Source organism: Zalophus californianus, chromosome 4 (genome assembly GCF_009762305.2).
Source record: "Zalophus californianus isolate mZalCal1 chromosome 4, mZalCal1.pri.v2, whole genome shotgun sequence".
Lineage (NCBI taxonomy): Eukaryota > Metazoa > Chordata > Mammalia > Carnivora > Otariidae > Zalophus > Zalophus californianus.
In genome coordinates, this window is record NC_045598.1 from 19,493,249 (window position 1) to 19,520,189 (window position 26,941).

Consider the following 26,941-nt stretch of genomic DNA (forward strand, 5'->3'; position numbering starts at 1 on the left):
GCAGATTCCTGGCCTCACCCCTAGGGAGAGCAGGCCTGCCACCCCCCACACACCCCAGCCAGGACAGGCCTAAACCTGCTACAGAGGAAAACAAGCACAGTCAGCTAGAACCCTGCTCTGCCTTCCTCTTTTAACCAAGAGATTCTGCCAAGGCCTGGAAGAGGGGGCTGACCCCACATGAAGAGCATATCCCTACCCCAGGCCTCTGGAGGAAGCTAGGGAATCAGGAGACCTTGCTTGGGTCTTGGCTGTACCCCAAGCTCACTGTGCCTCCATGCAAATCACTTAACCTGTCAGGGCCTGTGTGACCATCTGTAAAATAAAGGATGCGGACCTGGGCCAGAGGTCCTCTCCAGTGCTGCGACTGTGACCAGGAAGGAGTTAACTGGAGGCCAGGCTCCGGGTCAGGAAGGCGAGGGTTAATGGGGGGGGGGTGGAGGCTCTCTCTCCTTTTCCTGTGGAGAGTGAGGTTTGGCTGCCACCAAAGTTCCTTCCAGTCCTTGCTGTCCCTCCTGTCCTTGTCTGGTCCTGCCCAGGGACCCCTGCATCCAGCCTCGGTGAGTGCATCCCCAGCCCAGGGCCCGGGGGCGGGGGGGGCGGGGGGAAGGCACTCAGGGACCCAAGGGCAGGGAGGCTGGCACCAAGCCAGTGAACAAGTCCCCCCCTCCCCCCCAGTCCGTGTCCGGAGCTGAAGCCCTGGGCGAAGCTCAGACCACTAACCACAGGACTGGGAGAAGGTGGGCAAAGGGACAGAGGGCACAGGGATGTCTGCCGGCCTTCTAGGGTGGAACATCTGCGGTCGAGCATCAGAGCCAACCCAGGAGGCAGGGAAGAGACAGTGGATGGCAGACTATTTTGGTCCCTGTGTTTAGGGACTTTTTATAGCCTTGCTGCTCAGGGCTGCGAGGAGGAGAAAGGGATGGGAGGATACTCATAAGGTCAGACAAGCACAGTGCCCTCCTGGGACCTTGGAATCTGACCCATTGCCTGGTAGAGTTCTTGAGAGCCAGGAGGGAGGGCCCTGCCGGGCTCTCCTTGCTGCCTGGGCTCGCAGTCACCAACTACCTATGGACTGGCTCACTAGACACCGGATAAGGGTGTGTGTGTGTGTGTGTGTGCTGGGGTGGGGGGTTTGGCAGGGTCTCTGTTCCAAGGCCTCTTGGGGGTGCCTCCCCCCATCCCTGGCAAGTTCTGCTATTTTGTTGCCTCCTGACTGGAGGTCCTGTCAGCCCCCAGAACTTACGTGTCCCTTTCAGCTGAATGGAGGATTCAGGGAGGAGGGAGCGGGGGTGGTATGGGGTGTGCGGAGCCGTGTGGGTGGCCCATTCTGTTACTGCCAACAGCACTGTCGGCTCTTGATATACAACCCCTCCTGGTCCCCTTCCCCAGTGGCAGAGGGGAGGTGGCGGACCAGGGTCACAGGGTCTCAGGATGAGAAGAGGGCAGGGGCCCTGAGGGCAGATTTCTGTGAGGGCCGGTTATTGGGAAGAATCTGTGGAAGGAACTTTTTAGCGAGGCAAAAGGCCCATGTCTAATGGAAATTGCTTAGTATTACAGCAGCAAGAAGAGAAGCAAAACATGAGAGGGAAGTTCTGCTCAGCCCTGAGACAGGCCATCTGAACTAGTTCTGCACTGCAAGGCTAGAGCCTGGGGTTTCAATCCCAGCCCCTAACTCTCAGTAAGATCTGAGCAAGCCCCTTCCTCTCTACCAGTTTCCTTTTCTGTAAATGGAAATGCAGAGGTAGGCGAGGTGGTGTTTACAGGCGGGCATTGTGGAATTCCCTTGGCAGGAGTACCGAGGTGGTAGGTCGCTGGCTGACATGACCTGGTCACCACCTCTCTCTTTCCCCATGGCCCTGCTGGGACTGGGCAGGGCAGTTGGCTGCAATTACTGGAGGCTCCTACCCTGTGGTTATACTCCTGACCTCGGGTGCTTGGGGGCGGGAAGGGTGGGCCCTCCTGGAGCCAGCCTGTGACTGGGGAGCCTTCTTGTCTTGGACTCAAAGTTGCTGGGTTGGGAAGAAGTATTTTTTCCGGTTGAGGCCACTTTCGGGAACTGAGCCGGGACCAGCCCCATTTCCTTTTCCAAGTGTCCCACTTGCTGATGCTTGCTTGGCATGGCTCTGTGGCCAGACTGGGGTAACCTCCAAGGGGCATGTTTCTGGGTGACCAGGGCGCTCCTGCTCAATGTCTTTGAGGGATGGGGGGGGAAGGGGTGGTCTGAGCCTCTCTGCCCCTTAGGCATGGTAAGGCTGATTTGGATGGGGGAGGGGTGGCTGGCTGATCCTATTCTAGGGAATGCCTGAAGGAGAGGTGCAGGGACATCTCCTCTCTCCTTGACCATTCCTCTCTCCCTGTAGGCACCAGGGAGTCCCGGGCCAATTACTCTTGGCTCCTCAACTAGCTGCGTTACTTCCAGTGGCTTATGGGGTACAATCCTACCCAGCTCCGCTGAGATGATCCTGGCCTCTCCCTCCACCCCGTCCAGGGGACGGACCCCCAGCGCAGCGGAGAGGCTGGAGGCTGACAAAGCCAAGTATGTCAAGACACACCAAGTGATAGCACGACGCCAGGAGCCAGCTCTGCGTGGGGGTCCCGGACCGCTCACCCCGCACCCCTGCAATGAGCTGGGGGCCCCTGCATCGCCCAGGACGCCCAGGCCTGCCCGCCGGAGCAGCGGCCGGCGGCTGCCAAGGCCTGACTCCCTCATCTTCTACCGCCAGAAGCGGGACTGCAAGGCTTCTGTGAACAAAGAGAACGCCAAGGGCCAGGGGCTGGTGCGGCGCCTCTTCCTGGGGGCCCCCCGAGACGCCACCTCGAGCAGTCCGGGCCCAACCGAGCGACCAGCGGCTCCTGGAGTTTGGGCCGCGCCCCAAGATGCCCCGGAAGCAGCAGGAAAGCGGGCGCTGTGCCCCACCTGCTCACTACCCCTGTCGGAGAAGGAGCGCTTCTTCAACTACTGCGGCCTGGAGCGGGCGCTGGTGGAGGTGCTGGGCGCTGAGCGCTTCTCTCCGCAGAGCTGGGGCGCCGACGCCAGCTCCCAGCCCGGAACGTCGCCGCCGCTCGACTCTGGGGACACCAGCGACTGGACGTCCAGCAACGGGGACACGGATCGCCCGGACGGTGCTGGCGGCGGCGGCGGCGGCGGCGGCGGCGGCGGCGGCGGCGGCGGCGGCGGCGGCGGCTCAGAGGCGGCGGGCTCGGCGCGGGACGGGCGCCCCCCGGTGTCGGTGGTGGAGCGCAACGCGCGCGTCATCCAGTGGTTGTACGGCTGCCAGCGCGCCCGCGGCCCGCCGCGCGAGTCCGAGGTGTGATTGCGGCCGCTCGGGAGCGGGCTCCGGGGAGGCCCGGCTCCGGGGCCCGGGGAGGGCTAAGGGGTGGGCGCAGGGCTGGGCCCGGGCACCGGCAGGGACGCCCTGCCTCTGACGCGCCGGGTGCCTTTAGGCGAGCCCTTCCCTCTGGATTCTTGGTTTCCCCCTGTGAACCTTGGGAGGATGGGACAAAAGAATTCCGAAGGCCCTTCCCAGAGCCGACGACGGAGGGGGAGGGGGCAGCTAACGTGGCCCCTGTGGAGGCCGGGTCTGGGGAGAGAAGCCTGGGGTGGGAGGTCAGAGAACCTGCTGAATAAAACCAAAACGTTATTTAAAGGAGTCGTGATGTTGGATTAGAGAGCAGATATGAGGGAGGGGGCGGGGCGGGCTTGCGGGGTTACGCGCGTGGGTTTTGGAATGCGGGCTCCAGGCTCACTGTGTGACCCTGGGCAAGCACTTAACCTCCCCGAACCAGAGCTGCACCCCTCGGTGATCAAAGTATTTTTGAAATGGTCGCAAAACGCACGGCAAAGTGCCCGGCATATAGAAAGTGTTCAATAAACGACAGCCACTAAGACCACTAAGGAATTAGTACTAACTCTATTATGATCATCTCCTCCACCGACCCCGAGGTCGGTCCAAACTAGATCTGGGAGTCAGGAATAGGGTGTTTGGGGAGTTCTGGGGGAGGGGTCTGCTCCAGAAATCTGGGGTCCCCCGGCCGAAAAGCCCCCATTCCTGGAGATTTGCTGCCCCCTTTTGGTTACTAGCTATGAATGGGCTGAGATAGGAAGAATCCAGAATTGAGGACAGTAAAGGAAGGGACCCTTCAAACCAGGATTTTGTTAACCCGCAGCCTCACATCGGGCCACTGTCTTCCTTTCCCTCAAAGACACACAAGGTCACTTGTTTGCCTCACACATCCGCACCTCAAGTCTTTGCTTAGGGTCCTCTTCCCTTTGCCTGGGCTACCTTCTCCTTTCTTTCCACTCATCCTTCTAAGATTACATGTATTCATTCCCCCTCAGAAATTCCGGAATCCCCCAGTCGGCATCATCTCCGAGCTCCCAAGTACAGCCTTATTTTTGTGCCTCAACTTGTCACCTTCTGTGGGACCCGCTGGTCGTCTGAGTTCCCTCTCCAGGTCTCTAGCCTCCTGACCTTCCCCTAGTACAGGGACGGTGCATATAGCAGGGTCACAGGCAACGGTTGTCGAGTTAAGAGGCTGAACAGGGCGATGGGGCCTGCCCTCTGGGGTTTCTCAGGTTTCTGTAAAGCTGTACCCTAAATCGGACACAATCTACCCTGACAACAGGGCTGTCTGGTCATTTCCTCCCCCTACGCTTGGGGGGGAGGGGGGGAGGACGCTTTGAGCTGGACCCTGCCTTGAGGTTGCCCGCCCAAAAGCAGTCATCCGTGCCGTCCGGACAAAGGCACGCGGTCACACGGGGTGTCGGGTCAGGGTCTTTATGGGGTTGGGGAAGGAAGGAGCGGGTGCCCAGCTGGGCCGGCCTGCTAGTCGCCCTTGGCCGCAGCCTTCACCCTCATCTCGGCCAGTTTGTGGGTGAGGAAGCCCCACTGGAAGCCGACCACGGCGTCGGCCTCCCCTGGCTCGGGGCGCTCGGCAGCCTCCTCCGCGACCTCATCCCCGGCTTCGGGGTCTGGCTCCGCGTTGGGTTCGGCGCCGCGCAGTATGGACGCCGCTGTCGCCCGCTGCTGCTGCCGCCTGCTGGCGAACGCGTCCCAGAATCCCGGCCCGCGCGGCTCTGTCTCCGTCGCCGTCACCGCCTGCGAGGTGGACCGCGCCGCCAGCGGGCTGCGGGAGAAGGACGGGTGTCACCGGCCGAGGCCCGAGGAGAGGACGAAGAGGGGAGACGGGGTGCAGGCGCTAGTAGTGGGGCGGGAGGAGCCAGAGGGAGGTCAGGTGACTTGGGGGGGGCGGGAGACTGGAGGCCCGGGAGGGCTCAGAGGCACAGGGAAAGGGGGCTGGGGTGGGACAGGGTCATGGGATTAGGTGAGGGGTCTGGGAAGAAGGGGCTGAGGCCAGGACTCCTGGGGAGAGTCGGGGTCAGGGGTTTGGGAAAGACTCGGGGAGAGGAGTACCGCCAGAGGCGGGAAGCCTGACAGGAGGAGTCCGGAAAGCTGTGGGAGGAGCCCGGAGAGCTGTGGGAGGAGCCCGGATGGGGGGGGGCCCAGCGACGCTTGGGGCGGGGTCAGACGCTGGGAGGAGGGGTCCGGGAAGCCAGGGTGGCAGCCCCAAGGAAAGAGGCAGGGTGGGGGCAGGGGTGAGGTTCTGAGATGGAGAGAAAGGGGGACTGGGAAAATGAGGAAACACTGGAGAGAAGGACGGGTAGACCCAAGGAAATGAGAAAGGCCTAGACGAGGGCTTAGTGGGGAGAAGGGCTGGGAAAGTGGCAGGGAATGTGGGGAGAAGGGCAGTCAAGGAGGGGGGATGAGTCTTGAGGTAGGAGCCTCAGATCTGAGAAGGAGTCCTCGGAGCTCTGGGAGGGACAGGGGATGAGCGCCAGGAGGGTGACAGGAAGCCCTGGGGCTGGAGAGATGGGTGGGTCAGGGGGACCCCAGGGGAGAAAGGAATAGGGGAGTGTCAAAGAAAGGGGGTACGACTGGGCTGGAGGAAAGGGCAGAGAGGGAGTGTGTACTAGAATAGAGCTAGGAGAAAGGAGCTGCCCTGGGTCCCATCCCCTAAACCCCAGCATCAAAGTCTTTCTTAAGTCAGTGGTTCCTAACCAAACTAGTGTGCCTCAGGTCCTCAGGAGCAAGCTGCAAATACAGATCCCAGGCCTCAGCCCACACCTGCGGAATCAGAATCTTTGAAGGAGGGTCTGGCACAAACTCCCTAGGAGGATGAGGGTTTAGACCAGCATTGGGATCTGGACCACCCTCTGTTCTCAACACCTAAACATTCTCTATTCTGTTTCCTGATTGTAGGGAGAGGACCCCTCCCATGCGGATGGGGAGGAGAGAGAGAGAGAGTCTAAAGTACCTTCTAGCACCTCAATCCCAACAGCCCTAAAGTCCTCCTGAGATCTAACTTGAACTCCAGATAGGTTGCTTTGGCCTCTTTCCTGATGAGAGAAACGGAAACAGCCTGGGGCTGGTCCTCCCCCTCCCTCCTTGGTCAGAAAGATAGACAAATAGACCAGAAGGAAAGCCCACAGGAGAAGGGGGACCCCAGGCCCATCCCAGCCCCCACCAACACACACGTACTGGTCGGCACAGGGCTCCAGGGGCAGGAGCTTGTCCTCATCTTCTTTGTTAAACAAAGACGACATTGTCAGCCAACCTTTCACCCCGACCCCCTGAACCTGGGAGGAAGGGGCTGGGAGTCAGCAAGGGGTCACAGCGGCCTCTGCCAGGCTCCCCGAGGCTGGGGTGAAGAAGGGAAAACTCACCCGGCGGGCCAACTCTGACATGGGATGGAAAGCCTCTTCTGCAGGTTCTGCCGGCTCAGATTCCGCTAACGCTGGGTTCCCTCTCTGGGACACAAGACCCCCTCCCAGCATGAGAGAGGCCCCAGAGGAATGGGACCTCCCTCGCCCACTGCTAGCCTGGTATGCACACCCCGGCACCCCAAGACCTCACACCTCAACACCCATCTCGTCCGCTCACACCCTCCATAAATACAGACAGGTATACCTCTACACAAAGCCACCAGTCCCATATCTTACCTGTATAGTAGACCCCTGCAGAAACCCTTGAGCACACACCTGCTCACCCACAGACATATCCACACGCACCCAAAAGTGTGCGGACAAGGGCATGCGTGCCGATGGAGACACACACCTGTACGTGAGCATGCCTCCACACGACTATACCTCTTCACCTGTGCAAAGATGTCCGTGCTGGGAGGCACCTCTACAAGGACACGTACACAGTTATACCATTCACACCTGTGAACTTACACCAATGCAGACAGAGGCCCACCTACAGCACACTACACCTCTCCACCCATCCACGGACACGAAGGCAGAGCTGTACACACACACACTGTACAAACAAAACACCTGCCAATGCCCTCACAGAGGCCCTCAGGAAGAGACTTATGCCCCAAATACACACACCTGCCCTGTCTATCTCCAGTTCACACCCACCCATACAACTTCACGGGGCATTCTACATGGATGCCAGTTGTCAAGCCCCATGTACCCCGGGTGGCTACTGCCCACTGGTCCTGGAAGGATCTCTTCCATGCGGTAACCCTTGAGATCTTTGCAGACAATGACCATTCTTCTGGTGGCCCCCAAATCTTCTTCTTCAGTTTTCTTAAATACCCTGGCTTTCTGCACCATGCCGTTTGTCATCCCTGAATGTGCCAATGGCTTCTGCACAAATATGCCCTCTTCCCAGAGCTGTCCCTTGCCCTTCCTTGTACCTTTCACTCCTGCTGCCCCTCTGCCATGACCCACCCAGCAAGCATGGATGCTACCCACCTCCTCTGCCAGGTCCTCCTCAGATTCCCCACTTAGGGTCTGTAACACTTTGGACTTGTAGGTTTTCCAGAAGGCCTGGTTCATGGCTGCAGGGGAAACAGACCCGGCATCCAAGCTCAGGAAGGCAGTGACTCAGTGGGCACCCAGTGGGTCTGGCTCCAGGAACTTGGTGAGGCTGAGAGCCTGTCCCAGGGATCAGGTGACTTCATTAAAGATGCACCAGCCTTCCCAGAAGGCACAGTGCCCAGCAGGTGAACCTGATCTAGAGTCTGGGGTGGGGACAAGACAGAGCTGGCTTCTGTGGCCTCAGCCCCTTGTCTTGACCCATATTGGCCAAGAATAATGAAGACATCTCTATGGAGGCCTCCTTCCTGGCCCTACAGGTACTTGAATTGGATCTCTTGGAATGGCTCCAGAAAAATCTGTTTTCATTCACAAAAGTCCATTTATAAAGTCCTTGGGCCCAAGACCCGCACTGGTGCCCGTATGGCTGTAGCCATACCAGTTGTGCCCTCAGCAGGGCCCACTCTATATCCCCACTCAGCTGTGAACTGGATTGAGGAGGTCCCAAGGCCCCCAGATGGCACCCTGGGCTTACATTTCACTACTTTGTCTGGGCTGGAAATTGATTCCTTTCCCCAGGGATGCACGTGCACGTCGCCCTGTTTCCTGGCAACAGGTTCCAAAGAGCTGGAGTCCCTGAATTATTGCTGAGCTCCTCTGGTCAGCCAGGAAGGCACCAGGATCCCATGAATGGGGAAAAGCCGTCTGGCCCTCTCCCCACTCTGAGCACACAACACCTAGGCTGTATCTCTGCTTTTGCTGCCAGCCCATGCCTGGGAGTCCAGGGCTCAGAGAAAGGGGGCAAAGATGAGAGGTCCTTCTATGAGCACTTTCTCTTCTTGTGAGAGGAGCTGACCCCCCCGTTCAGTCTGAGGGGATGCCTGAGTACTGTGCTCCCTGAGGAGGAACACTCCTTGCTCACGGATTTGGCTGGGGGTGGATGAAGGCTGGAGATCCAAGGGAATTAAGTGGGGAACGGTGAGAAGTGGTGAGGGCTTTGTCAGGAACTGGAGGTACCTCACGAATCCTTGTGGGGTCCGGGATCGCAAACTTACTCTTTCTCATTAATCCATTTATTCACATCACAGACATTTTTCAGTGCCTCCCAGAGATGCTCAAAGCATTTTCCCTCTCCCCACTAACAGCGGAGTCTAAGATCTAGAAACAAGCAAGGGGTGATATTGCCCAGGGATGGCGCAGAGACAGGCTGGGCCAGGCAGGACTGGAGGGCAGTGGCCGGAATCCCCCGGGGGCACGCACCACCAAGCGCTCCCCAGCAATAGCGTCGCCCCCGGCTGATGACGCTGCTCAGGGCCCCGCCCGGCGCTCCGTCACTGACGTTAACGGCCGCCTGGGGGCGCTCAAGACTCGAACCGCGCGAGTGACGTCATCTGAGGCGGTCTGGAGGAGCCGGCTCGGCCCCCCGGGCGTCACGTGACGTCAGCCAACAATCCGGAAGCTCCCACACGTGTGCGTCCGACCCGGCTCTGGGCCTCCTGGCCCCGCTGTCACAGGCCATGGGTCGCTCCCGCCGGACGGGTGCGCACCGAGCCCACTCCCTGGCCCGCCAGATGAAGGCGAAGCGGCGGCGGCCAGACCTGGATGAGATTCACCGCGAGCTGCGGCCCCAGGTTCCCGCACGGTCTCGGCCAGACCCGGGCTCTGCGCCGGACCCCGACCTGCCAGGGGGCGGCCTGCATCGCTGTCTGGCCTGCGCGTGAGTCTCGGCCGGGCCTGGCCTGGGGAGGAGAAGGGTAGGCGAGGCGGGACGGGACTGGGGCGTGAGGTCCGGGCCCGGGGACGCGCGGGGTCTCTTCTCGTGGGACCCGTGGGTCGGCTGGCCTCCCATCCCTTCAGTACCGCAGCCAGGCGTCAGGAAGAGCTAGGTTCAGGGAGATAGGCGTACCTGAGAGGCATCACCTCACTCTTATTACCCACCTCCCATCCCTACAGGAGATACTTCATCGATTCCGCCACCCTGAAGACCCACTTCCGATCCAAAGACCACAAGAAAAGGTATGGAGTAAGGAGAAGACTGATGGACGAGTGCTGGGCAGACAGGGCTTGCATCTGGTCGGCTCCCAACTCTCACTCTTCTTTCTCCCAGGCTAAAGCAGCTGAGCGTGGAGCCCTACAGTCAGGAAGAGGCTGACAGGGCAGCGGGAATGGGCTCTTATGTGACCCCCCAGCGACTGGCAGTGCCCACAGAAGTATCCACTGAGGTCCCTGAGATGGACACAACTCCCTGACATGACCTGAGGATGCAAGGCAGGGGAGCTGCCCATGGACAGTGAGGCAAGGGCTAGGCTGGGAGAGACTGTGCCAACCTCTTTTGGCCCTGGGTTTGGGGAGTGGATGGCCTCTTCTGGGTGCCCTCACCCCCAATAAAGGAACTGGATAGAGAAGACTTGCCTCTGACTCTCTAACCTCCAGTCCACTCCCCCCAGCTCCTGCCCTGTGGGGTTTTTCTGCTACTCTTGTTTACAGGGCCTAGGGTGTCTATTCCCCACTTGGTCTAGCTTTGGAACCTAGAGCCTTGCCTTCCCTCGGGGGTCCTGGCATCTGAGCTGGAGCCCCCAGATGGAGCCCAGGTCAGTGAAGGGGAGAGAGAGGATCAGATTTATACTGTCCTGCTCCCCAGTGAGAGCAGGGACTGGCCCTCAGAAAAGAAATGGGCTCCCGAGATTGCAGCCCCCGCTGAGTCACCTCCCCAGGACCCAGGTGAGAGGCCGCCTACTTTATCCTCAGGCCTGTGGCGGCCGCCGCTGCCCCACCATCTTCCAGACAGCATAGCAGGAGCCTCCCAATCCAAGGACGGCCAGCAGTGTAGCCACAACCCCAGCCAGTGGGCTCCGGGGCTCTGCTTTCAGCTCCCCAGCTATCTGCATCTGGAGGTACACAGAGGGTCCATCTGAGGGGTCAGTTGAGACTTCCGGGGAGGTAGAGGGTGGGAAGGAGCTGAGAAGGTACAGCTGGGTGAAGGAGATATGGATGCTGTTGCTGCCCCAGGGAGATTCCACCCCGATCCCTCTCGCTTCACTGCCCATCTGGGCCCTGGCGGCTCAGGCGGCAGGAAACGTGACAGCCTGGCTGCTGGGGGTCAGCCCAGCAACGCTGGGGAAAAGGAGGGGGCCGGTGGCAGAAGCCATCAGTGAGAGGTACTTACCTGTAGTACCCGGAAGTAGCCAGGGGTCAGGCGTCGGAATCTCATGGTAGGTGCCACTAGTCTCCCTGGCGGCCTGTGGGGTGGGAAGCAGGAATTAGGGCTAGTGATGTTCATGATACCCAGGAGCGGGAATCAGGGCACAGAGGTTTCTGATCTCTCATATACATGAGAGCCATGCCTCAGAGGATGCTCACCAGCGTCCGCCCTCCCAGGTCTGGCAGGGGGCGGGGCAGCTGGACCTTTAAATCTGGTCCCTTCCCCCGCTGGCCGGCCCGTCCTGCCAGCCTCAGGAGCAGCTGTCAAGAGAGATCAGCATCAGGCCTGAGCAGCACCTCCCCCACTCACCAGGGAGGCCAGGCTGGATAGGCAGGAGAGGCCTTCCCTGGCAGCGCTCGGGAGTCTTAGACCTGGACCAGGTACTAGGAGGGTCTCCCCAGCCCTGGTCCTGGCTCTGTCCCTACCCCTCAGATGGTTGGATATCACCAGTGAGTCCTCAGCAAGGGAGGGGCAGGGTGCCTTATTAACCCCCCGCCCCCCCCAAACATTGGTAAGCCTTTTCACTTGGTTTCTGTTGGATCAACGGCCCCTACCTTGGGGAAAGGCACATATCACTTCTTTCTCCAAGATGAAGTTCCTGCAGGGACTTTCCTATTCTTGGTTTGGGGACAATAGTAAAAGGAGATTAGTATATACTGATTAAGAAAGCCATCCATGGCATGCTAAGAAACAGTCACCAACCGTGTAAGGCAGCGTTCTAAGCAGTGACCGTATATTATTTCATTTGGTATTGACTGTCTCATAAAATGAAAAAAAAAACACATTTTCAGAATAGCATGTGGAGTATCTGCCTACATAGAGAATGGAAACTTTACAGTGGTTCCCACTTGGGAATGGAATAGAGATATAATGACCTACTGTTAACTTTTGAATGTTTTACAATAAATGTGCAGAAGTAACTTTTATTATAAACTCATAAAACTACCTTTAAAATAGAAGCTACCATTTACTCTACCCTTACCTGCCTAGCCCTGCCAGGTGCTGGGGGCACAAAATAAAGGCAAGGTTGTGGATGTGAGGCCCCCAGTCCTTTTAGGGGAGCACGTGAGTACTCCCCTAAGTGGTAAGTTCCTGTCTGTTTCTCCCCTACAGGATTGCGTGTTCAGGGAGGGCAGGGGCTGACTGGCTCAGGGTAGGCGTTTGATGAAATCAGGATGGTGGAGATGGGTCTGTGTTTATTGGGCTTCCCCACAGTGCCACAGGGAGGCTGTTGAAGGAAGAGGCAGAAATGTGAAAGGGGGGACGCAGCACGGAGGAGTGATGAAGGGACACGTGCTGCGCAGGGTGTGAGGAAGCATGAGGCAAAGGAGGAGACCAGAGAGGTGAAGGCCATGTTGCACATTTGGAGCCTACTGGGTCACCACTGAGGGAGCAAGGCCTGCAGGGACCAGCGGGGACCTTGAAAGAAGCAGCCAACAATCTGCATTCATGTTTGATGCCACATGTGAAGGTGGGGAAGGGTCAGTAGAGCTGGCCAAGTTCCAGAGAACTGGATTTGTATGTGAAATGATTAAATGATGACAACTGAAACACACACGCTACATTTAGCCATCCATAGGCCAAGTGCAGAATTTGGATTTGAGGGCAAGATCATGACAGACTCGGAAGGCTGGGTATTGGGGCACTGGTAGGCATTCCAAAGTGACACAGTCAGAGGGCCAGGCCCCTTTCCACAAAATTAAAGCAATAATAACTCAGATCTATCCCATGGGACAGATTTCAAAGTACTTCAAGGAAATCTTCATAGCGCTAAGGTCTAGGTGTCCCTGTTTAGACAGGAAGAAAGAGGTTCAGAGAGGTATTGAGGTTAGGCTCAGTCACACAGCAGATGGAACTGATTCTGTCTGATTCTGAAGTCCTGGGAGTCTCCTGGCCTGGGATGATGATGGTGATGATGGTGGTGATGGTGACAACTACAAACAGTATGTTTCAGACTTGTTCTAAGAGAAAGGCTCTTAACTGGGATTCAGAATTTAGGGGCCCCATAAACTTGAATGGGAACAAATGATATATTTTTCACTGACCTGTAACCAAAATTTACCATTTCCTTCTATATGGATTGACATAGCAGCAGTATCTGTGGCTTTGCCACCTATTGAAATCACAGATATTTTTATATCAAGATAGAGTTATTCAACTATCTCAGTATTGTATATGCTCATGAAAAATCATGATAGTTATTAACCCACTATTAAATCACACTCTTTCAGACACTCCTGCTACGTAGCTGCCATTGATTGGGCACCTCGAGGCCTAGTAGAGGATCAGTGACCAAATGGTGTATCTACCTGTTCTCACACTGGTGACCCAGGCTTCTCCATTACACTCCTGCATTCCCTATGTTTAGTTGTTAACCGATAAATTTGTGCAAAGAGGTGAGTCAAAGACCACCCCACAGTTTAGCGTTCTTCTAGTTGAACAACACCACGCTGATATCGTTAGAAAAGGAAAATTTAACTTGACAGTCTTATTTAATGCTAATAAACACATTACTATATCATAAATTTGTGGGGTTTATTATTAACATATATTATTTGTTTCAGGGCTACGGGTTTGTGATTCATCAGTCTTACACAATACACAGTGCTCCCCACAAAACATACCCTCCCCAATGTCCATCACCCAATCACCCCATCCCTCCCACCCCCCTCCACTCCAGCAACCGTCAGTTTGTTTCCTGCGATTAAAATCCTCTTATGGTTTCTCTCCCTCTCTGGTTTCGTCTTGTTTCATTTTTTCCTCTTCCCCTATGATCTTCTGCCTTGTTTCTCAAATTCCACATATCAGTGAGATCATGTGATAGTTGTCTTTCTCTGATTGACTCATTTCACTTAGCATAATACACTTTAGTTCCATCTACCTGGTTGCAAATGGCAAGATTTCATTTTTTCATGGCTGTATAATATTCCTGTGTGTGTGTGTGCACGCACACACACACCACATCTTTTTTTTTTTTTTTTAAGATTTTATTTATTTATCAGAGAGAGAGAGACGGGGGCAGGCAGAGGGAGAAGCAGGCTCCTTGCTCAGCAAGGAGCCCGATGTGGGACTCGAGCCCAGGACCCCGGGATCATGACCCAAGCCGAAGGCAGACGCTTAACCAACTGAGCCACCCCGGCGTCCCCACACACCACATCTTCTTTATCCATTCATCTGTTGGACACCTGGGCTCTTCCCATAGTTTGGCTATTGTGGACATTGCTGCATAAACACTGGGGTGCAGGTGCCCCTTCAGAATCTTTGGGGTAAATACCCAGCAGTTCAATTGCTGGGTCATAGGGTAGCTCTATTTCAAACTTTTTAAGGAACCTCCATACTGTTTTCCAGAGTGGCAGCTCCAGCTTGCATTCCCACCAACGGTGTAGGAGGGCTCCCCTTTCTCTGCATCCTCACCAACACCTGTCGTTTCCTGACTTGTTAATTTTAGCCATTCTGACTGTTGTGAGGTGGTATCTCATTGAGGTTTTGATTTGTATTTCCCTGATGCTGAGTGATGTGAAGCACTTCTTCATGTGTCTGTTGGCCATTTGGATGTCTTCTTTATAGAAATGCCTGTTCATGTCTTCTGCCCATTTCTTGATTGACTTATTTGTTCCTTGGGTGTTGAGTTTGATAAGTTCTTTATAGATTTTGGATACTAATCCTTTATCTGATATGTCATTTGCAAATATCTTCTCCCATTCTGTCAGTTGTCTTTTGGTTTTGTTGACTGTTTCCTTTCCTGTGCAAAAGCTTTTTATCTTGGTGAAGTCCCAATAGTTCATTTTTGCCCTTGCTTCCCTTGCCTTTGGTGATGTGTCTAGCAAGAAGTTGCTGCGGCTGAGGTCACAGAGGTTGCTGCTTGTGTTCTCATCTAGGATTTTAATGGATTCCTGTCATTAGGTCTTTCATCCATTTTGAGTCTATTTTTGTGTATGGTGTAAGGAAATGGTCCAGTTTCATTCTTCTGCATGTGGCTGTCTAATTTTCCCAGCACCATTTGTTGAAGAGACTTTTTTCCATTGGATATTCTTTCCTGCTCTGTCAAAGATGAGTTGACCATAGAGGTGAGAGTCCATTTCTGAGTTCTCTATTCTGTTCCATTGATCTATGTGTCTGTTTTTGTGCCAGTACCAAACTGTCTTGATGATTACAGCTTTGTAATAGAGCTTGAAGTCCGGAATTGTGATGCCACCAGCTTTGGCTTTCTTTCTTAACATTCCTCTGGCTATTCAGGGTCTTTTCTGGTTCCATACAAATTTTAGAATTATTTGTTCCATTTCTGTGAAAAAGGTTGATGATATTTTGATAGGGATTGCATTGAATGTGTAGATTGCTCTAGGTAGCATAGACATTTTCACAAATTTGTTCTTCTCATCCATGAACATGGAACATATTTTCCATTTCTTTGTGTCTTCCTCAATTTCTTTCATGAGTATTCTATAGTTTTCTGAGAACAGATCCTTTGCCTCTTTGGTTAGATTTATTGCTAGGTATCTTACAGTTTTTTGGTGTAATTGTAAATGGAATTGACTCCTTAATTTCTCTTTCTTCTGTCTCGTTGTTGGTGTATAGAAATGCAAATGGTTTCTGTGCATTGATTTTATATCCTTCCACTTTAGTGAATTCCTGTATGAGTTCTAGCAGTTTTGGGGTGGAGTCTTTTGGGTTTTCCACATAAAGTATCATATCGTCTGTAAAGAGTGAGAGTTTGACTTCTTTACCGATTCGGATGCCTTTTATTTCTTTTGTTGTCTGATTGCTGAGGCTTGTGGTGTTTGGGTTTTTTTTTTTAAGATTTTTTTTTAAGTAATCTCTACACCCAACAAACGTGGGGTTCCAACTCACAACCCCAAGATCAAGAGTTGCACACTATACTGTGCCAGCCAGGCACCCCAATCATAAATTTGTGTGTTGTTATTATTTTTTTAAAGATTTTATTTATTTGCAGAGAGAGGGAGAGCACAAGCAGGGGGAGTAGCAGAGGGAGAAGCAGGCTCCCCGCTGAGCAAGGAGCCTGATGTGGGACTGGATTCAAGGACCCTGGGATCATGACCCAAGCTGAAGGCAGACACTTAACCAACTGAGCCACCCAGGCAGCCCGTAAATTTGTGTTTTAAATATATTTTGGTTATAATTCTCTTCCTTGTAAACTTCAGCATTTTTTTTAATGCTTCCAAAAGCACTATTCTGAGAAAGGGTCCAGACTGCAGAAGGGTCTGTGTGCCAAAAAAGAGGGGAACTAAAAACCCCTATTCCAAAAAGTTTTAGAGCTATTAACGCAGGTACTATGCACAACAGCCCATTTTGAAGACAAACTGAGGTTGGGTGGGTTGGGTGGGTTGGGTGGGTAGGGTCAAGGAGCTAACAAATTGCAGAACGGACATCTGCAGCCAGGGCTCTGACTCCCTCATCTCTGTGCTTTGCTGCTGCGCTTCCTGCTCACCTTTCTGACCCTTCCTTCCTTCCCTTCCGTTCCTTCCTTCCTCCTTTCTTTCCTTCCTTCCTTTTCTTTCTTGGAGCCTAAAGGTCAAAGTGCAGGGCGCCTGGGTGGCTCAGTTGGTTGGGCGACTGCCTTCGGCTCGGGTCATGATCCTGGAGTCCCGGGATCGAGTCCCGCATCGGGCTCCCTGCTCGGCAGGGAGTCTGCTTCTCCCTCTGACCGTCTTCCTTCTCGTGCTCTCTATCTCTCTCATTCTCTGTCTCTCAAATAAATAAATAAAATCTTAAAAAAAAAAAAAAAGGTCAAAGTGCAGTTTGGGGCGGGATCCCGGACCGCTCCCAAGCCGCCTGGGTCGCACACCAGTGGCACTGCCTCCGGTCGGGCCGCCCAGGAGCCCGAGGACGCCTGAAGGGCGGGGCAGGAGGCGGACAGGTGGCGGGCCAATGGCGGTGGCAGCGCCTCACCTGGCGGTCCAAGCTGGGCCCAGGTATGCCGGTGGCTCCGCCCAGCGCCCAGCCCCGGTCCCTCCCCAGGCGGGACTCCAGGAGCGGAAATTCCTGCGCGGGCGGGACCCGGCGGGAGCGGATCCCAGCGGGCGGTCTCGGCCATGGAGCCCGTAGCGACCTGGACCCCCGGGAAGGTGGCAGCTTGGCTGAGAGGTGGGCCTGGGCAGAGTCGGGCTTGAGGGGCGCTGCGACCGCGAGAGGGAAAGGAAAAAGGACGAGCCAGGTCTGTCAGTTGGTGGGTCAACAAGTAATTTACAGAGCTTCTGCCAGGTACCTGGTACTGTGCTAGGCAGAAGGATCGACGGGATGACCCGGGGGCCCTGAGAACTTGAGGGGGTCTCCCATCGCCCCAGCATCGCCAGGGGCTGCCAGGGTGGCGGCGGGGAGTAGGTGGTTGTGTCAGGAACACAGAGGGGCGGCCCCCGTGCGCCCACGCCCACTAAGTCTTTAGCTTCGCTCCGCCCCAGGGCTCAGTGGACTATTATTAAACCCATTTTTCAGAAGCGGAAACTGACGGACTGAGCCAGGAAGTGATTTGCTTGGGCTTTGCAATAGGGCCGGTCCTCCTGTCTTTTCCCTTCTCCCCACCTTGAGGTTCCCAGAGAGAGAAAAGGAAGGCCCAGTCAGACCGAAGGGGTCGGCACAGCCCCAGGGGGCCTCGGGGAGCGGGGGGAGGAAGTGCTGGCCGGTCAGTGAGCCCCGATGGGTGGGAAACGGCCCAGACTGCAGCTGGGAGAGGGGAGGGGAGTCCGACAGCCTTCCGGGTGGGGAAGCTCCCAAGGGAGTGGAGGGGAACGGAGGACGCTGCTGGCAGGCCCAGGGCTCAGGGCCACCAGCCCTTGAAAAGCAGAGATTCAGGGCTGGAGTCAGACTCCCAGGCTGAGTTCCAGGCCCCGCCCCTCCACTCACCAGCTCTGCGACCAGAGGTCTCAGTTTCTCTATCCATAAGATGAGAAAGTCAGCAATGATCTCATGAGGTCGACAAAATGAGACAATCCTGGCAGGTGCCTGGCCTGTGTGGGACTTTGGGGAGGAAGGCAGCACAACAGCGTCACTGTCCATGGCAAAGGAGCTGCTCGGAGGCTGTAGCCGTGGAGTCCAGGGATTCCCAGCCCGGTGTTCTTAATGTCACACGGGGAATGAAGGGGAGCTATTGATGACACTCACATTCCCCAGTGACAGAGCCTGACTTGGAATTCCTTCAAAGAGTGAGCACGCTTTTTAATTTCTGTATCAATTTTCCCACCTATAAAATGGGGATAACAATAGTCATTATCTTCTACATTCAGTGAGCACGAAATGTGTTAATATGTAGAAAGCCCTTAAAATTTTGCCTAGCACACAATAAGCTTTCAATAGATATTATTCCTATTTTTAGTCTGCCTTATCTATCCTGTGCCAGGTATAGGCTAGAGTTCGAGATAAACAGTTATTTATGGCCCAGAGCTTGAGGGGCAGTGGGAGCAAGAGAGCCCCCGACCCACCCTGGGGAGTTATGGAAGGCTTCCTGAGGGGAGTTAGATTAAAAGGGGGGGCAGTGAAGAAGCTAGAACAATCCAGGCAGAAGAAATAGCACATACAAAGACCCTGAGACAAAAGAGCATTCCAGGAGCTACAGGGAGTTAGTGCTTTGGATCTAAAGTATTGAGTTTGAGGGGCTGTGCCAGGGGATGAGACTGGGGAGGCAGGTGGCGGCCTGATCTTACAGGGCTTTGTAGATCAGGGTAAAGTCTGGCGGCTGTTACTGTCTACCATGAACCAGGGAATGGGCCAAGCGCTTGACATGCATCCTGTCATTTAATACCCACATGAGCAGAAAGTAGGTGCTTTTATTATTGCCATTTCACAGGTGAGGAAACTGAGGCACAGAGCAATTAAGTTACTTGCTCAGTAGTCCCATCTGTGAAATGGGCAGAACATAGCCTGGGTCCCAGGATTGTGGTTAGGAACAGATGGGAGGGAAAAGGGCTTTGTGGGCGTGAAGAAGTGGCCTGAAAGGCCACGGCACCCCTGTTCTCCCTCCAGGCCTTGATGACTCCCTGCAGGACTATTGCTTTGAGGACTGGGAGCTCTCTGGCAAGTACCTGCTCCAGCTCTGTCCCCGAAGCCTTGAGGCTCTGACCGTGTGGCCTGTGGGCCACCAGGAGCTCATCCTGGAAGCGGTAGAACAGCTCCGGGCCCTGGTGAGTGAATGGTGGCCACACTGGCTGCAGCTGCCACCCACCTGGGGGTTGCGGATGGGGGGCTGGCCACTGCCAGGGAATAACCTGCCTTTTTTCTGGCACAGAGCTCTGGGCTACAGACAGAGAACCTTCAGAGCCTGACCGAGGGGTTGCTCGAGGGGACCTATGCTTTCCAGAGCTTAGTCCAAGGCCACCTGGAAGGCTGTGCCGAGCCCCCTGCTGATGTCCTCAGCGCAGCTGTGGAGCTGGTGCATGAGGCCCGGACCCTCCTCTTCTGGCTCAACAGGTACCTTGGGCTCCTCCTGAGACCCCAACTGGTAAGGGGCCCCTTCTCATCCTTGGCCTCCTTCAGGGCCTGGGAGAGAAGAACAGAGCTCGGCTGTTGTTCAGATGTTGTGGAGCCGGGCAAAGAGGTTATTTGGTCTGTGCAGGGGCGCCAGGGCGCCTGGGTCCCCACCCACCCCCAGCTTGTAATCATAACCATCCTAACACTGCACAGAGGGCTTCTCCACTCCCTTCAACCACTGCTGCATGTCCCACAGGTCCCAGCTCAATGCCAGCTCCTCTGGGAAGCCTTCCCTGTTGTAGGTTCTCAGAGCTCCCTACATTTCACGGCAGCTGAGTTATCTCATTACTGATGTAATCGTGTGGGTAAGGTCTGTCTCCCCCAGTGCCTAGAGCAGGGCCTGGCATGTCTTAGGCGCTCGACAGATAAGTCCTGTGCTAAGCTCTGTTGATGTATCAGTCATCTCCCTTACCCCAAGTGAAACCCGTCAAAGCAGATATTCTTTCTCCCCATGTGGCAGATGAGTAGTTGGCTCTGAGTGGTTCCATGACCTGACTCGTCATCACAGCCCCCTAACCACTGCCCCTACCATCCTTCCCCCTGCCAGATACCTCTTCTCCCACTTAAATGACTTCTCAGCCTGCCAGAAGATTGGGGAGTTGTGCGGGGAGCTGGGCCAGGCCTTGCAGGAGGTAGGAGAACCAAGGGCCTTGGCCCAGGCCGTAGAAACCAGGTCAGGCTAGAGCTTTTTATAATCTGTGAATCAGCACAGGATTGGGTATGGGGGTTGGGAAGAGGCAGGGGCAGGAAGAAAGGAGGCCTGGCCATGGGGTAGGGGCAATGGGGGTGTCGGGTCTTCTAGCTGGCAGGGGCGGCTCAGGAAGTTGGACTCTGGGGGAAGGGTAGAGCGGGGGAGGGCATGTATGGTGATTTCTGGGGCTTGGCATCAGAAGGACAAGACCTTGGAGCCAAAGCTCTGAGGACCTGTTGTTGGCCCTCTCTACTTCCAGGACATTCCGGCGGCCGAGAAGGAGAGCAGAGTGCTGGGGATTGTGAGTGTGGGTTTGGTTGAGTGGGGAGTTGGGGTGGCAGGGGGCGGGGGGCAGGGGTTGGGACTCAGGCTCAGCTTCCTGTGCCCCTCCCCCAGTGCAGCCACGTGGCGAGGATCTGCCACCACATCCTGAGCTGCAGCCCCCAGGAGCTGCTGGAGCAGAGGGCTGTGCTGGAGCGCGTGCAGCTGGACCATCCTTTGGTGAGCTCTGACCTCTTGGCAGCCTTGTCTGGGCCCTGAAATGTGGGTCTAGGATCCCACAGAATCCTGTGCTGTTATGGCTGGAGGGCCTCTTCTGTGCAGCTGTTAAAGGCCCAGAGGACTTTCCTGGGGTCTTACGTCCTTAAGCACCTTCTCCAGTCCTGAGGGGCTTGGTGTGGTCTCAGGTGACACATTCCAGCCCTGGGACACAGACGTGGCAGGTTAGGGGACTGGGGAAAGGACGCGGACTTCCTTGCTTTAATCTTTGACTAGTTGAGAACACCAGAGCCCCCAGCCCTGCCCCTCCTGCCCCTGTCCTGCCCCAGCCCCGCTGATCCCTTCAGGAGGGCTGCTGAGAATCTCAGACCTCATTAGTCAGCAAGCCCAGCCTCCCTCCGGCCCTTACTGGAGGAAGAGGTAGGGACCCTGAGAGGAGTGGCAGGCCCAAAGTCACACAGCAAGTCGGCCAGTGCTGACCTGGGGCCAGCTCTCCCCCAAGTTCCGCCCGCCGAGGACTCTCAGTGACTGCAGCCTCTGCTTCGGCAGGGCCTGGAAGTCCACACCACCAGTAACTGCCTGCACTTCGTGTCCCGTGTGGGCACCCAGGTGGGAATCCCACGCCCTTCTCAGCTGCCCACCCTGAGGCCCTACCCTCCAGGTGAGCCCGCTTCAGGCCCCTGGAGAGCGAACCCTGTGAGGCCCCCCCCCCCATACCAGGTCCCTGCTGACTCCCAGCTGCAGATCCTGCCTGGAGACGAGATTGTCCAGGTCAATGAGCAGGTGGTGGTGAGTGAGGAGGAGAGGGACACGGTGGGCGGGGGGGGGGGAGGCAGGGGAGGTGCAGGGGCCACTGAGTAAAACCCAGGGCTGGTGGGTGGGGAGGGGCCCTTGGGGAGAGCCCTGTGGAGACCAGGCTTGTGGGAGCTGCTGTCTGTGAAATGAGCCAGCTCTCACAGGTCACAGGGGCCTTGGCAGAGCCAAGGTGAAGGGGCTGGTGGAGGCCTCCTGGAGGAGGAGTGGCAGGAGGCTGAGGGCGAGGGTGAGGGCTGTTGGCTTACCCCGGAGCCTCCTGGGCAGCTGCATTAGCCCAGGGTGCCTGCCCTGCCCCCTGCCCCCTGCCCCGTCCAGGTGGGCTGGCCCCATAAGAACGTGGTGAGGGAGCTGCTGCGGGAGCCAGCCGGGGTCAGCTTAGTGCTGAAGAAAGTCCCCGTGCCAAAGACCCCTCCACAGGTACCTGCCCCCCAGCCCTGCCCCCGTCCTGCTTTCAGACCCCTATCATCAGCTCCATCACCATTTCTGGTTGTTCCCCAGACCCCTCCTCCAGTCCCGGGCTCCCCACAGCTGACGAGCCCCTCACTGGCTTTCACCCCACTGTCTCCCAGGTAACAGGCTCTGCCGCAGGTGGGTCTGGGCTGTGCTGCCACGGGCTCACTCGTCTCCATCTCCCCTTGTTCTTCCCAGGGCGTCATCCAAAGACGTCTTTGCCTTTGACCTGACTTCAAACCCGAGTCCTGCACCCAGCCCTACCTGGACAGGTAGTTTCAAAGTATCACCAGGTGGCAGATGCCCCGGGCAAGGCATGTGGGATGCCTGGCTCTGACCCCTCCCCGCCGACTCTGACATTCTCACCTTACTGCCCAGCCTGGGGCCGGGCTCATGGACCCTCCTGTCTGTCCTCCCTCCTGACAGACTCCACCTCGCCTGACCTTGAGTCCCGGCCCATTCTCCCTGCGCCCCCAGCCACACTGCCCGCAGGGGTAGCAGAGGCTCAGGAAGGTCCAGAACAGCCTGACAAGGTAAGGTGAGGGCTCAGCAAGGAGGGCTGTGTGTCTCTGGACCCAGACCCTTCTCTAACTGCTTATGGCCTTTTCAGAGTCCTGTTTCTGGTCGGAATAAATCAAAAGGTGAGAGACGTACTTGACTGGCTGGGGGTCCCTGATACGAGCTCTTCGAAGTCTTTCCAGTGTTTGGCAAGACCACCCCTCCCATTTCACACACAGCCTGGGCCTCTCACCAGCTCTGTGACTTTGGGCTCCTCTGATCTTCCATTTCCTCGTCTCTAAAGCGGAAGAGTCAGCCCTGCTTCAGGGAGACACCTCTAACATTTCAAGCACAGAGAATGGGTTCAGAAAGATCAGCTGGGAATGCTGGGGGGGGGCAGGGAGCAGGTTTGGGGGTCCAGGACGCCTGGCCAGCCCCTAACCCCCTGGGCCGTGCCGTGCTCCCGCAGGCGTGGCGACGCGACTGAGTCGCCGGCGGGTGTCGTGCCGGGAGCTGGGCCAGCCGGACTGTGATGGCTGGCTCCTGCTGCGCAAGGCGCCCGGTGGCTTCATGGGCCCGCGCTGGCGCCGCTGCTGGTTTGTGCTCAAGAGACACACGCTCTACTGGTACCGCCAGCCCCAGGTGAGCCCCCCGCCACACGCACGGGGCCGCAGGGGGGTCAGAGCCACGGTTCTTGTCCTTATTCTGCTAGTGCCCCCATCTGTGGTCACAGGCAGCCCCCAGCCCCCCCCCCCCGCCCCCAGCCCTATCTGGAAAACGAGATCGCTCTTTGGAAAGAAACTAATGGAAATGTGCGTGAAAGCAGGCTGAGAAAGGCGTCACGGGCCGTGTGGAGAGTCCCGTTTGCTCTGCCCACCTCCCCTTCCTCTTCTGTTACTCCGTCTAGCCTGCTTATTCATTCAGTGAGCATTCAGGTGCCTGCTGTGTCCCCAGCTCTGGGCTGCATACTAGGGACATAGGGCAGACTGGGACAGCCCTGCTACTCCAGGCTGGTAGCGGGGAGGATGCGTGCACCCTCAAGGACAGCTTGGGGAACACACGCTATGATGAAGGAAAAGCCCAGGGATGGATAGGAGCCCAGCGGACGTGGACAGTCCAGCCTGGAGTTGAGAAGGCCCCCTGAGAAATCAGTTAGTCAGATGGAAAGGAGGAAAATACCAGGAAGGGAGAAGAGCGCTTGCAAAGCTCAGGGGTATGGAGCAGTTCCTCTGTCTCTAAAACAGAACAAATGCATAAGCAGTCTTTTCTTTTGTGGCTGTTTTCCTGGATAGCTTTGGCTCCCCTTTCCTGGCTCAGAGGCTCCCCTTGGTCACACCCCCTGCCCCCACCCCAGATTCCTGCCCTGAGCCCTAGGCACTGGGAGATTTGGGGGGAGTTGTTTTTGTTTTTTAAGATTTTGTTTATTTATTTGAGAGAGAATGAGAGAGAGAGAGAGAGAGCATGAGAGGGGGGAGGTCAGAGGGAGACTCAGACTCCCCGCTGAGCAGAGAGCCCAGTGCGGAACTCAATCCCAGGACTCCAGGATCATGACCTGAGCCGAAGGCAGTCGCTTCACCTACTGAGCCCCCCAGGTGCCCGGCACTGGGAGATTTGTGGTTGGAGAGCCCAAGAGCCACTCTCTCCCCTCTCTCCCCCCAGGAGGCTGACTGGGCCTCCAGGGTAATGGGGCTGCAAGCTGACCCTCACACTGTGATTCCCCCCAGGATGAGAAGGCTGAGGGCCTCATCAATGTTTCCAACTACAGTCTGGAAAGTGGACAGGATCAGAAGAAAAAATAGTTAAGTCCTGGCGTGTGACACACCGGGGGAGTGGGGCAAGAAAGGGAGAGAGACGAAGTGGGGGGTGGGGGGCAGCAGGTAGCTGCATTCCCAGGGCAGCCTCACGGGTTCTGGGTGGGCACAGCCAGGCTGAGTGAGGTGCCCCTGCTCCCTGACAGTGTGTTCCAGCTCACCCATGACGTGTACAAACCCTTCATTTTCGCTGCTGATACCCTGGAGGATCTGAGCATGTGAGTGCCACCCCCCCTGACCCCCCAGCTCCCATGTGAGTGCTTGCGAGCCTGGCTCAGGAACCTAGATTCTGATCCCAGCTCTCTGATAGTAGCTGATCAAGGCACTCACTTCTCCAAGCCTCCGTTTCATCATCTATAAAATGGGTTAATAAGAGTTCTTAGCTCTCAGAGGTGCTCTGAGGATTAAGTTAGAAGATGATACAGGTGAAAATCCCCTGGCATACAGTAGATGAAAACTGCAAGACCCTTTTGCCCCTCCACAGGTGGGTACGCCATCTCATTACCTGCATTTCCAAGTACCAGTCTCCAGGGCAGGCCTCCCTGCCCCGAGAGGAAGGTGGGTGTCTCACAGGGGTGGTTCCCACCAGGTCTCAGCTGAGCCTCTGTCTTTCCGGGAATGGGGGCTGGGAGCTCCAATGCTCTAACCTGCTCCCTGGCCTCCCAAAACCCTGTGAGGCTCAGTGGGCTCCCCATGGGCTCCACCCGCCCCACCCACCACCCATCCCCCGCAGACTGCTACAGTGAGACAGAAGCAGAAGACCCTGACGATGAGGCTGGGTCCCGCTCAGCCTCGGTGAGTAGGAGACCGGTGGGGAGCGGATAACAGGCTACAGGGCTCAGAATGATACCCACCTCTCCTTCTACCCTGCCCACAGCCCAGCCCAGCCCAAGTTTGGAGTCCACTCCATGGAGACACGTCACCCACAGCCACCCCCACGCAGGGCAGCCCACGGACTTCCTTTGGCCCACCAACAGGTGTTCTGCTGGGGTTCAGAGCTGAGATGGAGGGTGGGGGGACCGGGGATGGGCACATCCTCATCTGCTTGCCCCTCCCGCAGACACCAGTGAAGGGGCGCTGGAAGGAATGGTGCAGGGGCTGAGGCAGGGTGGCGTGTCCCTCCTGGGCCAGCCGCAGCCCCTCACTCATGAACAGTGGCGGAGCTCTTTCATGCGGCGCAACCGAGACCCCCAGCTCAACGAGCGAGTACACCGCGTGCGTGCGCTACAGAGCACGCTCAAGGTCAGCGGGAGGGCACCGGGCATGGTGAAGGACGGGGCTCTGGGCTTTTGGTTCTGGTTCCTGGCCCTGAGCTCTGGGCTTAGCTCTGGACTGGGCCAAGTTCTAGGTTCTCAGAGTCAGCCTCCCAATGTGAGGATCAGGGCTAGACTGGGCCAGGTGCTGGGTTCTAAGCCCTGGACTCCAGAGTGAGCTCTGGACTTGGGCTCTGCCCCTCTACCTGGGTGATCATGGCGCCTTAGCCACCGCTCTCTTCACAGGCAAAGCTGCAGGAGCTGCAGGCCTTGGAGGAAGTGCTAGGTGACCCCGAGCTGACGGGAGAGAAGTTCCGACAGTGGAAGGAACAGAACCAAGAGCTTTACTCAGAGGGCCTGGGAGGCTGGGGAGTGGTGCAGGCTGAGGGCCACTCCCAAGTCCTGAGCTCTGACTCCAGAGAACAGTCTTCCCACCCCCTGCCCCCTGACCCTGAGGAGCAGTCCTGTCTCTGCCCCCTGCCCCCAGAGAGCAACCTCCGACCTTCTGACCTCTGACCCTGGTCAGTACCCTGGCTCCTGACCTCTGGCCTTGAGAACCACCTCAGCCCCCAAGCCTCTGACATCTCTAGGACAGAGCACCCCCGGGTTCTGTTCAAGGCTAGAAGTAGTGCTAGTCCCTGTGTCACCCCAGAGGCCCCCCTTTGCCTATGCGTCCACCATTTCTGCTCCTCCCTCCCCTAGAGTGGGGTAAAGTGAAGTGTCATCCATCTGTGTCATCCTCTCTCACCAATGAAGGAACGGAAAGCTGGGCTGAAAGAAATTCTCTCCCACATCATCCTCCCACCCGTGGGGGCACAAACCTGTCCCCCTCCATCTCTGGCCCTTCTCCCTTCCCCAAACCGGTCTTGTATAGGTGTTCATTTTACACAAACACTTTCAACAAAATAAAATCAGTTTATCTAAAATGAATCTACATGTGCCTTTGACTTCCGTATTAGAACCAGAAATCTGCTCCTGGAGGGCACAAGAATGGAAAGTATAAGAAGGACATGAATGTAACTAGTCTTGGTAACTAGTTAGTCTTGGTAACTAGTGGTTGGCAACTAACTTGGTAACTAGATTGTCTTGGTAACTAGTCCACCATGTGTGCACACCAGTGGCCTGGGCCCTGTAGCTGAAGTGTATGCCTGTCAGGATGCTGGGTTGCTGATCCATGGCTAGTGAGAGCTTCCAAGTATGCCCATTTCTTCCCAGCCCTTCGGAGACCAGGGGGTGCTCTCCTGCCCCATCCCCAGGGGGGCACAAAGAGAAACAGAGACCAGCCTTTCACTCCAGATGGAGAAGCACACCTTGCATGGAAGGACAGGCTGGGTAGCCCTGGAGCCTGGGGCTGTGGACGGTGGAGCCGGTGGGGAGGGGTACAGGCTGAGGTTGGCTGGGAGGAGGGCCTCCGGGCCA

At 56.4% G+C, this 26,941-nt stretch overlaps 4 protein-coding genes across 12 annotated transcripts; 3 read left to right on the forward strand and 1 right to left on the reverse strand.

Moving 5' to 3' along the window:
* The first annotated feature begins 464 nt into the window (after positions 1-464).
* Positions 465-4,338, forward strand: FAM110D (family with sequence similarity 110 member D). Of its 4 annotated transcripts, none has more exons than XM_027614687.2 (2): positions 465-557; positions 2,361-4,337. In XM_027614687.2, the coding sequence occupies exon 2, from the start codon at positions 2,457-2,459 to the stop codon at positions 3,312-3,314; it is 858 nt and encodes a 285-aa protein (XP_027470488.2). In that variant the 5' UTR covers positions 465-557; positions 2,361-2,456; the 3' UTR covers positions 3,315-4,337. The 4 variants fall into 4 exon arrangements, with proteins under 4 accessions (XP_027470488.2, XP_027470480.2, XP_027470494.2 ...); XM_027614679.2 differs by lacking the exon at positions 465-557 and adding an exon at positions 603-1,097 and having other exon boundaries at positions 2,361-4,338; XM_027614693.2 differs by lacking the exon at positions 465-557 and adding an exon at positions 1,931-2,139.
* Positions 4,339-4,754: 416 nt separating this feature from the next.
* On the reverse strand, positions 4,755-7,846 carry C4H1orf232 (chromosome 4 C1orf232 homolog). 2 transcript variants are annotated; one of them, XM_027574653.2, is made up of 4 exons: positions 7,763-7,846; positions 6,725-6,808; positions 6,540-6,637; positions 4,755-5,127 (listed from the first exon to the last, which is right to left on the reverse strand). In XM_027574653.2, exons 1-4 carry the CDS (start codon positions 7,844-7,846, stop codon positions 4,827-4,829), a joined length of 567 nt encoding a protein of 188 aa, XP_027430454.2. In that variant the 3' UTR covers positions 4,755-4,826. The 2 variants fall into 2 exon arrangements, 1 of the variants encoding a protein (XP_027430454.2); XR_003516596.2 differs by lacking the exons at positions 6,540-6,637; positions 6,725-6,808; positions 7,763-7,846 and adding an exon at positions 5,415-5,467 and having other exon boundaries at positions 4,862-5,127.
* A 1,405-nt stretch (positions 7,847-9,251) lies between these two features.
* Positions 9,252-10,230, forward strand: ZNF593 (zinc finger protein 593). Its single transcript, XM_027578770.1, has 3 exons — positions 9,252-9,542; positions 9,779-9,841; positions 9,933-10,230. The coding sequence occupies exons 1-3, from the start codon at positions 9,343-9,345 to the stop codon at positions 10,072-10,074; spliced, it is 405 nt and encodes a 134-aa protein (XP_027434571.1). The 5' UTR covers positions 9,252-9,342; the 3' UTR covers positions 10,075-10,230.
* Positions 10,231-16,975: 6,745 nt separating this feature from the next.
* Positions 16,976-26,437, forward strand: CNKSR1 (connector enhancer of kinase suppressor of Ras 1). 5 transcript variants are annotated; one of them, XM_027578731.2, is made up of 21 exons: positions 16,979-17,129; positions 19,002-19,159; positions 19,264-19,445; positions 20,053-20,137; positions 20,456-20,497; positions 20,593-20,697; positions 21,244-21,303; positions 21,415-21,483; positions 21,826-21,927; positions 22,009-22,079; positions 22,159-22,232; positions 22,387-22,493; positions 22,571-22,601; positions 22,928-23,100; positions 24,183-24,256; positions 24,416-24,487; positions 24,754-24,827; positions 25,003-25,064; positions 25,147-25,246; positions 25,330-25,511; positions 25,769-26,437. In XM_027578731.2, exons 1-21 carry the CDS (start codon positions 17,078-17,080, stop codon positions 26,036-26,038), a joined length of 2,145 nt encoding a protein of 714 aa, XP_027434532.1. In that variant the 5' UTR covers positions 16,979-17,077; the 3' UTR covers positions 26,039-26,437. The 5 variants fall into 5 exon arrangements, with proteins under 5 accessions (XP_035583288.1, XP_035583287.1, XP_027434540.1 ...); XM_035727394.1 differs by having other exon boundaries at positions 16,977-17,129; positions 21,244-21,483; XM_027578739.2 differs by lacking the exon at positions 21,244-21,303 and having other exon boundaries at positions 16,978-17,129.
* Positions 26,438-26,941: the final 504 nt, after the last annotated feature.

What these genes read in the sequence shown, in the direction of transcription:
- FAM110D (XM_027614674.2), top strand. Translation starts at nt 2,118, where the DNA reads ATGGCTCTGTGGCCAGACTGGGGTAACCTCCAAGGGGCATGTTTCTGG. An exon ending in CTCTCTGCCCCTTAGGCATG is followed by an intron (nt 2,247 to 2,360) that starts GTAAGGCTGATT and finishes CTCTCCCTGTAG; the next exon opens with GCACCAGGGAGTCCCGGGCC.
- C4H1orf232 (XM_027574653.2), bottom strand. Translation starts at nt 7,846, where the DNA reads ATGAACCAGGCCTTCTGGAAAACCTACAAGTCCAAAGTGTTACAGACC. An exon ending in TGTCAGAGTTGGCCCGCCGG is followed by an intron (nt 6,638 to 6,724) that starts GTGAGTTTTCCC and finishes CCTTCCTCCCAG; the next exon opens with GTTCAGGGGGTCGGGGTGAA. An exon ending in CTGGAGCCCTGTGCCGACCA is followed by an intron (nt 5,128 to 6,539) that starts GTACGTGTGTGT and finishes CTTCTCCCGCAG; the next exon opens with CCCGCTGGCGGCGCGGTCCA.
- ZNF593 (XM_027578770.1), top strand. Translation starts at nt 9,343, where the DNA reads ATGGGTCGCTCCCGCCGGACGGGTGCGCACCGAGCCCACTCCCTGGCC. An exon ending in CATCGCTGTCTGGCCTGCGC is followed by an intron (nt 9,543 to 9,778) that starts GTGAGTCTCGGC and finishes CCATCCCTACAG; the next exon opens with GAGATACTTCATCGATTCCG. An exon ending in TCCAAAGACCACAAGAAAAG is followed by an intron (nt 9,842 to 9,932) that starts GTATGGAGTAAG and finishes TCTTTCTCCCAG; the next exon opens with GCTAAAGCAGCTGAGCGTGG.
- CNKSR1 (XM_035727394.1), top strand. Translation starts at nt 17,078, where the DNA reads ATGGAGCCCGTAGCGACCTGGACCCCCGGGAAGGTGGCAGCTTGGCTG. An exon ending in TAGAACAGCTCCGGGCCCTG is followed by an intron (nt 19,160 to 19,263) that starts GTGAGTGAATGG and finishes TTTCTGGCACAG; the next exon opens with AGCTCTGGGCTACAGACAGA. An exon ending in TTCCTTTGGCCCACCAACAG is followed by an intron (nt 25,247 to 25,329) that starts GTGTTCTGCTGG and finishes CCCCTCCCGCAG; the next exon opens with ACACCAGTGAAGGGGCGCTG.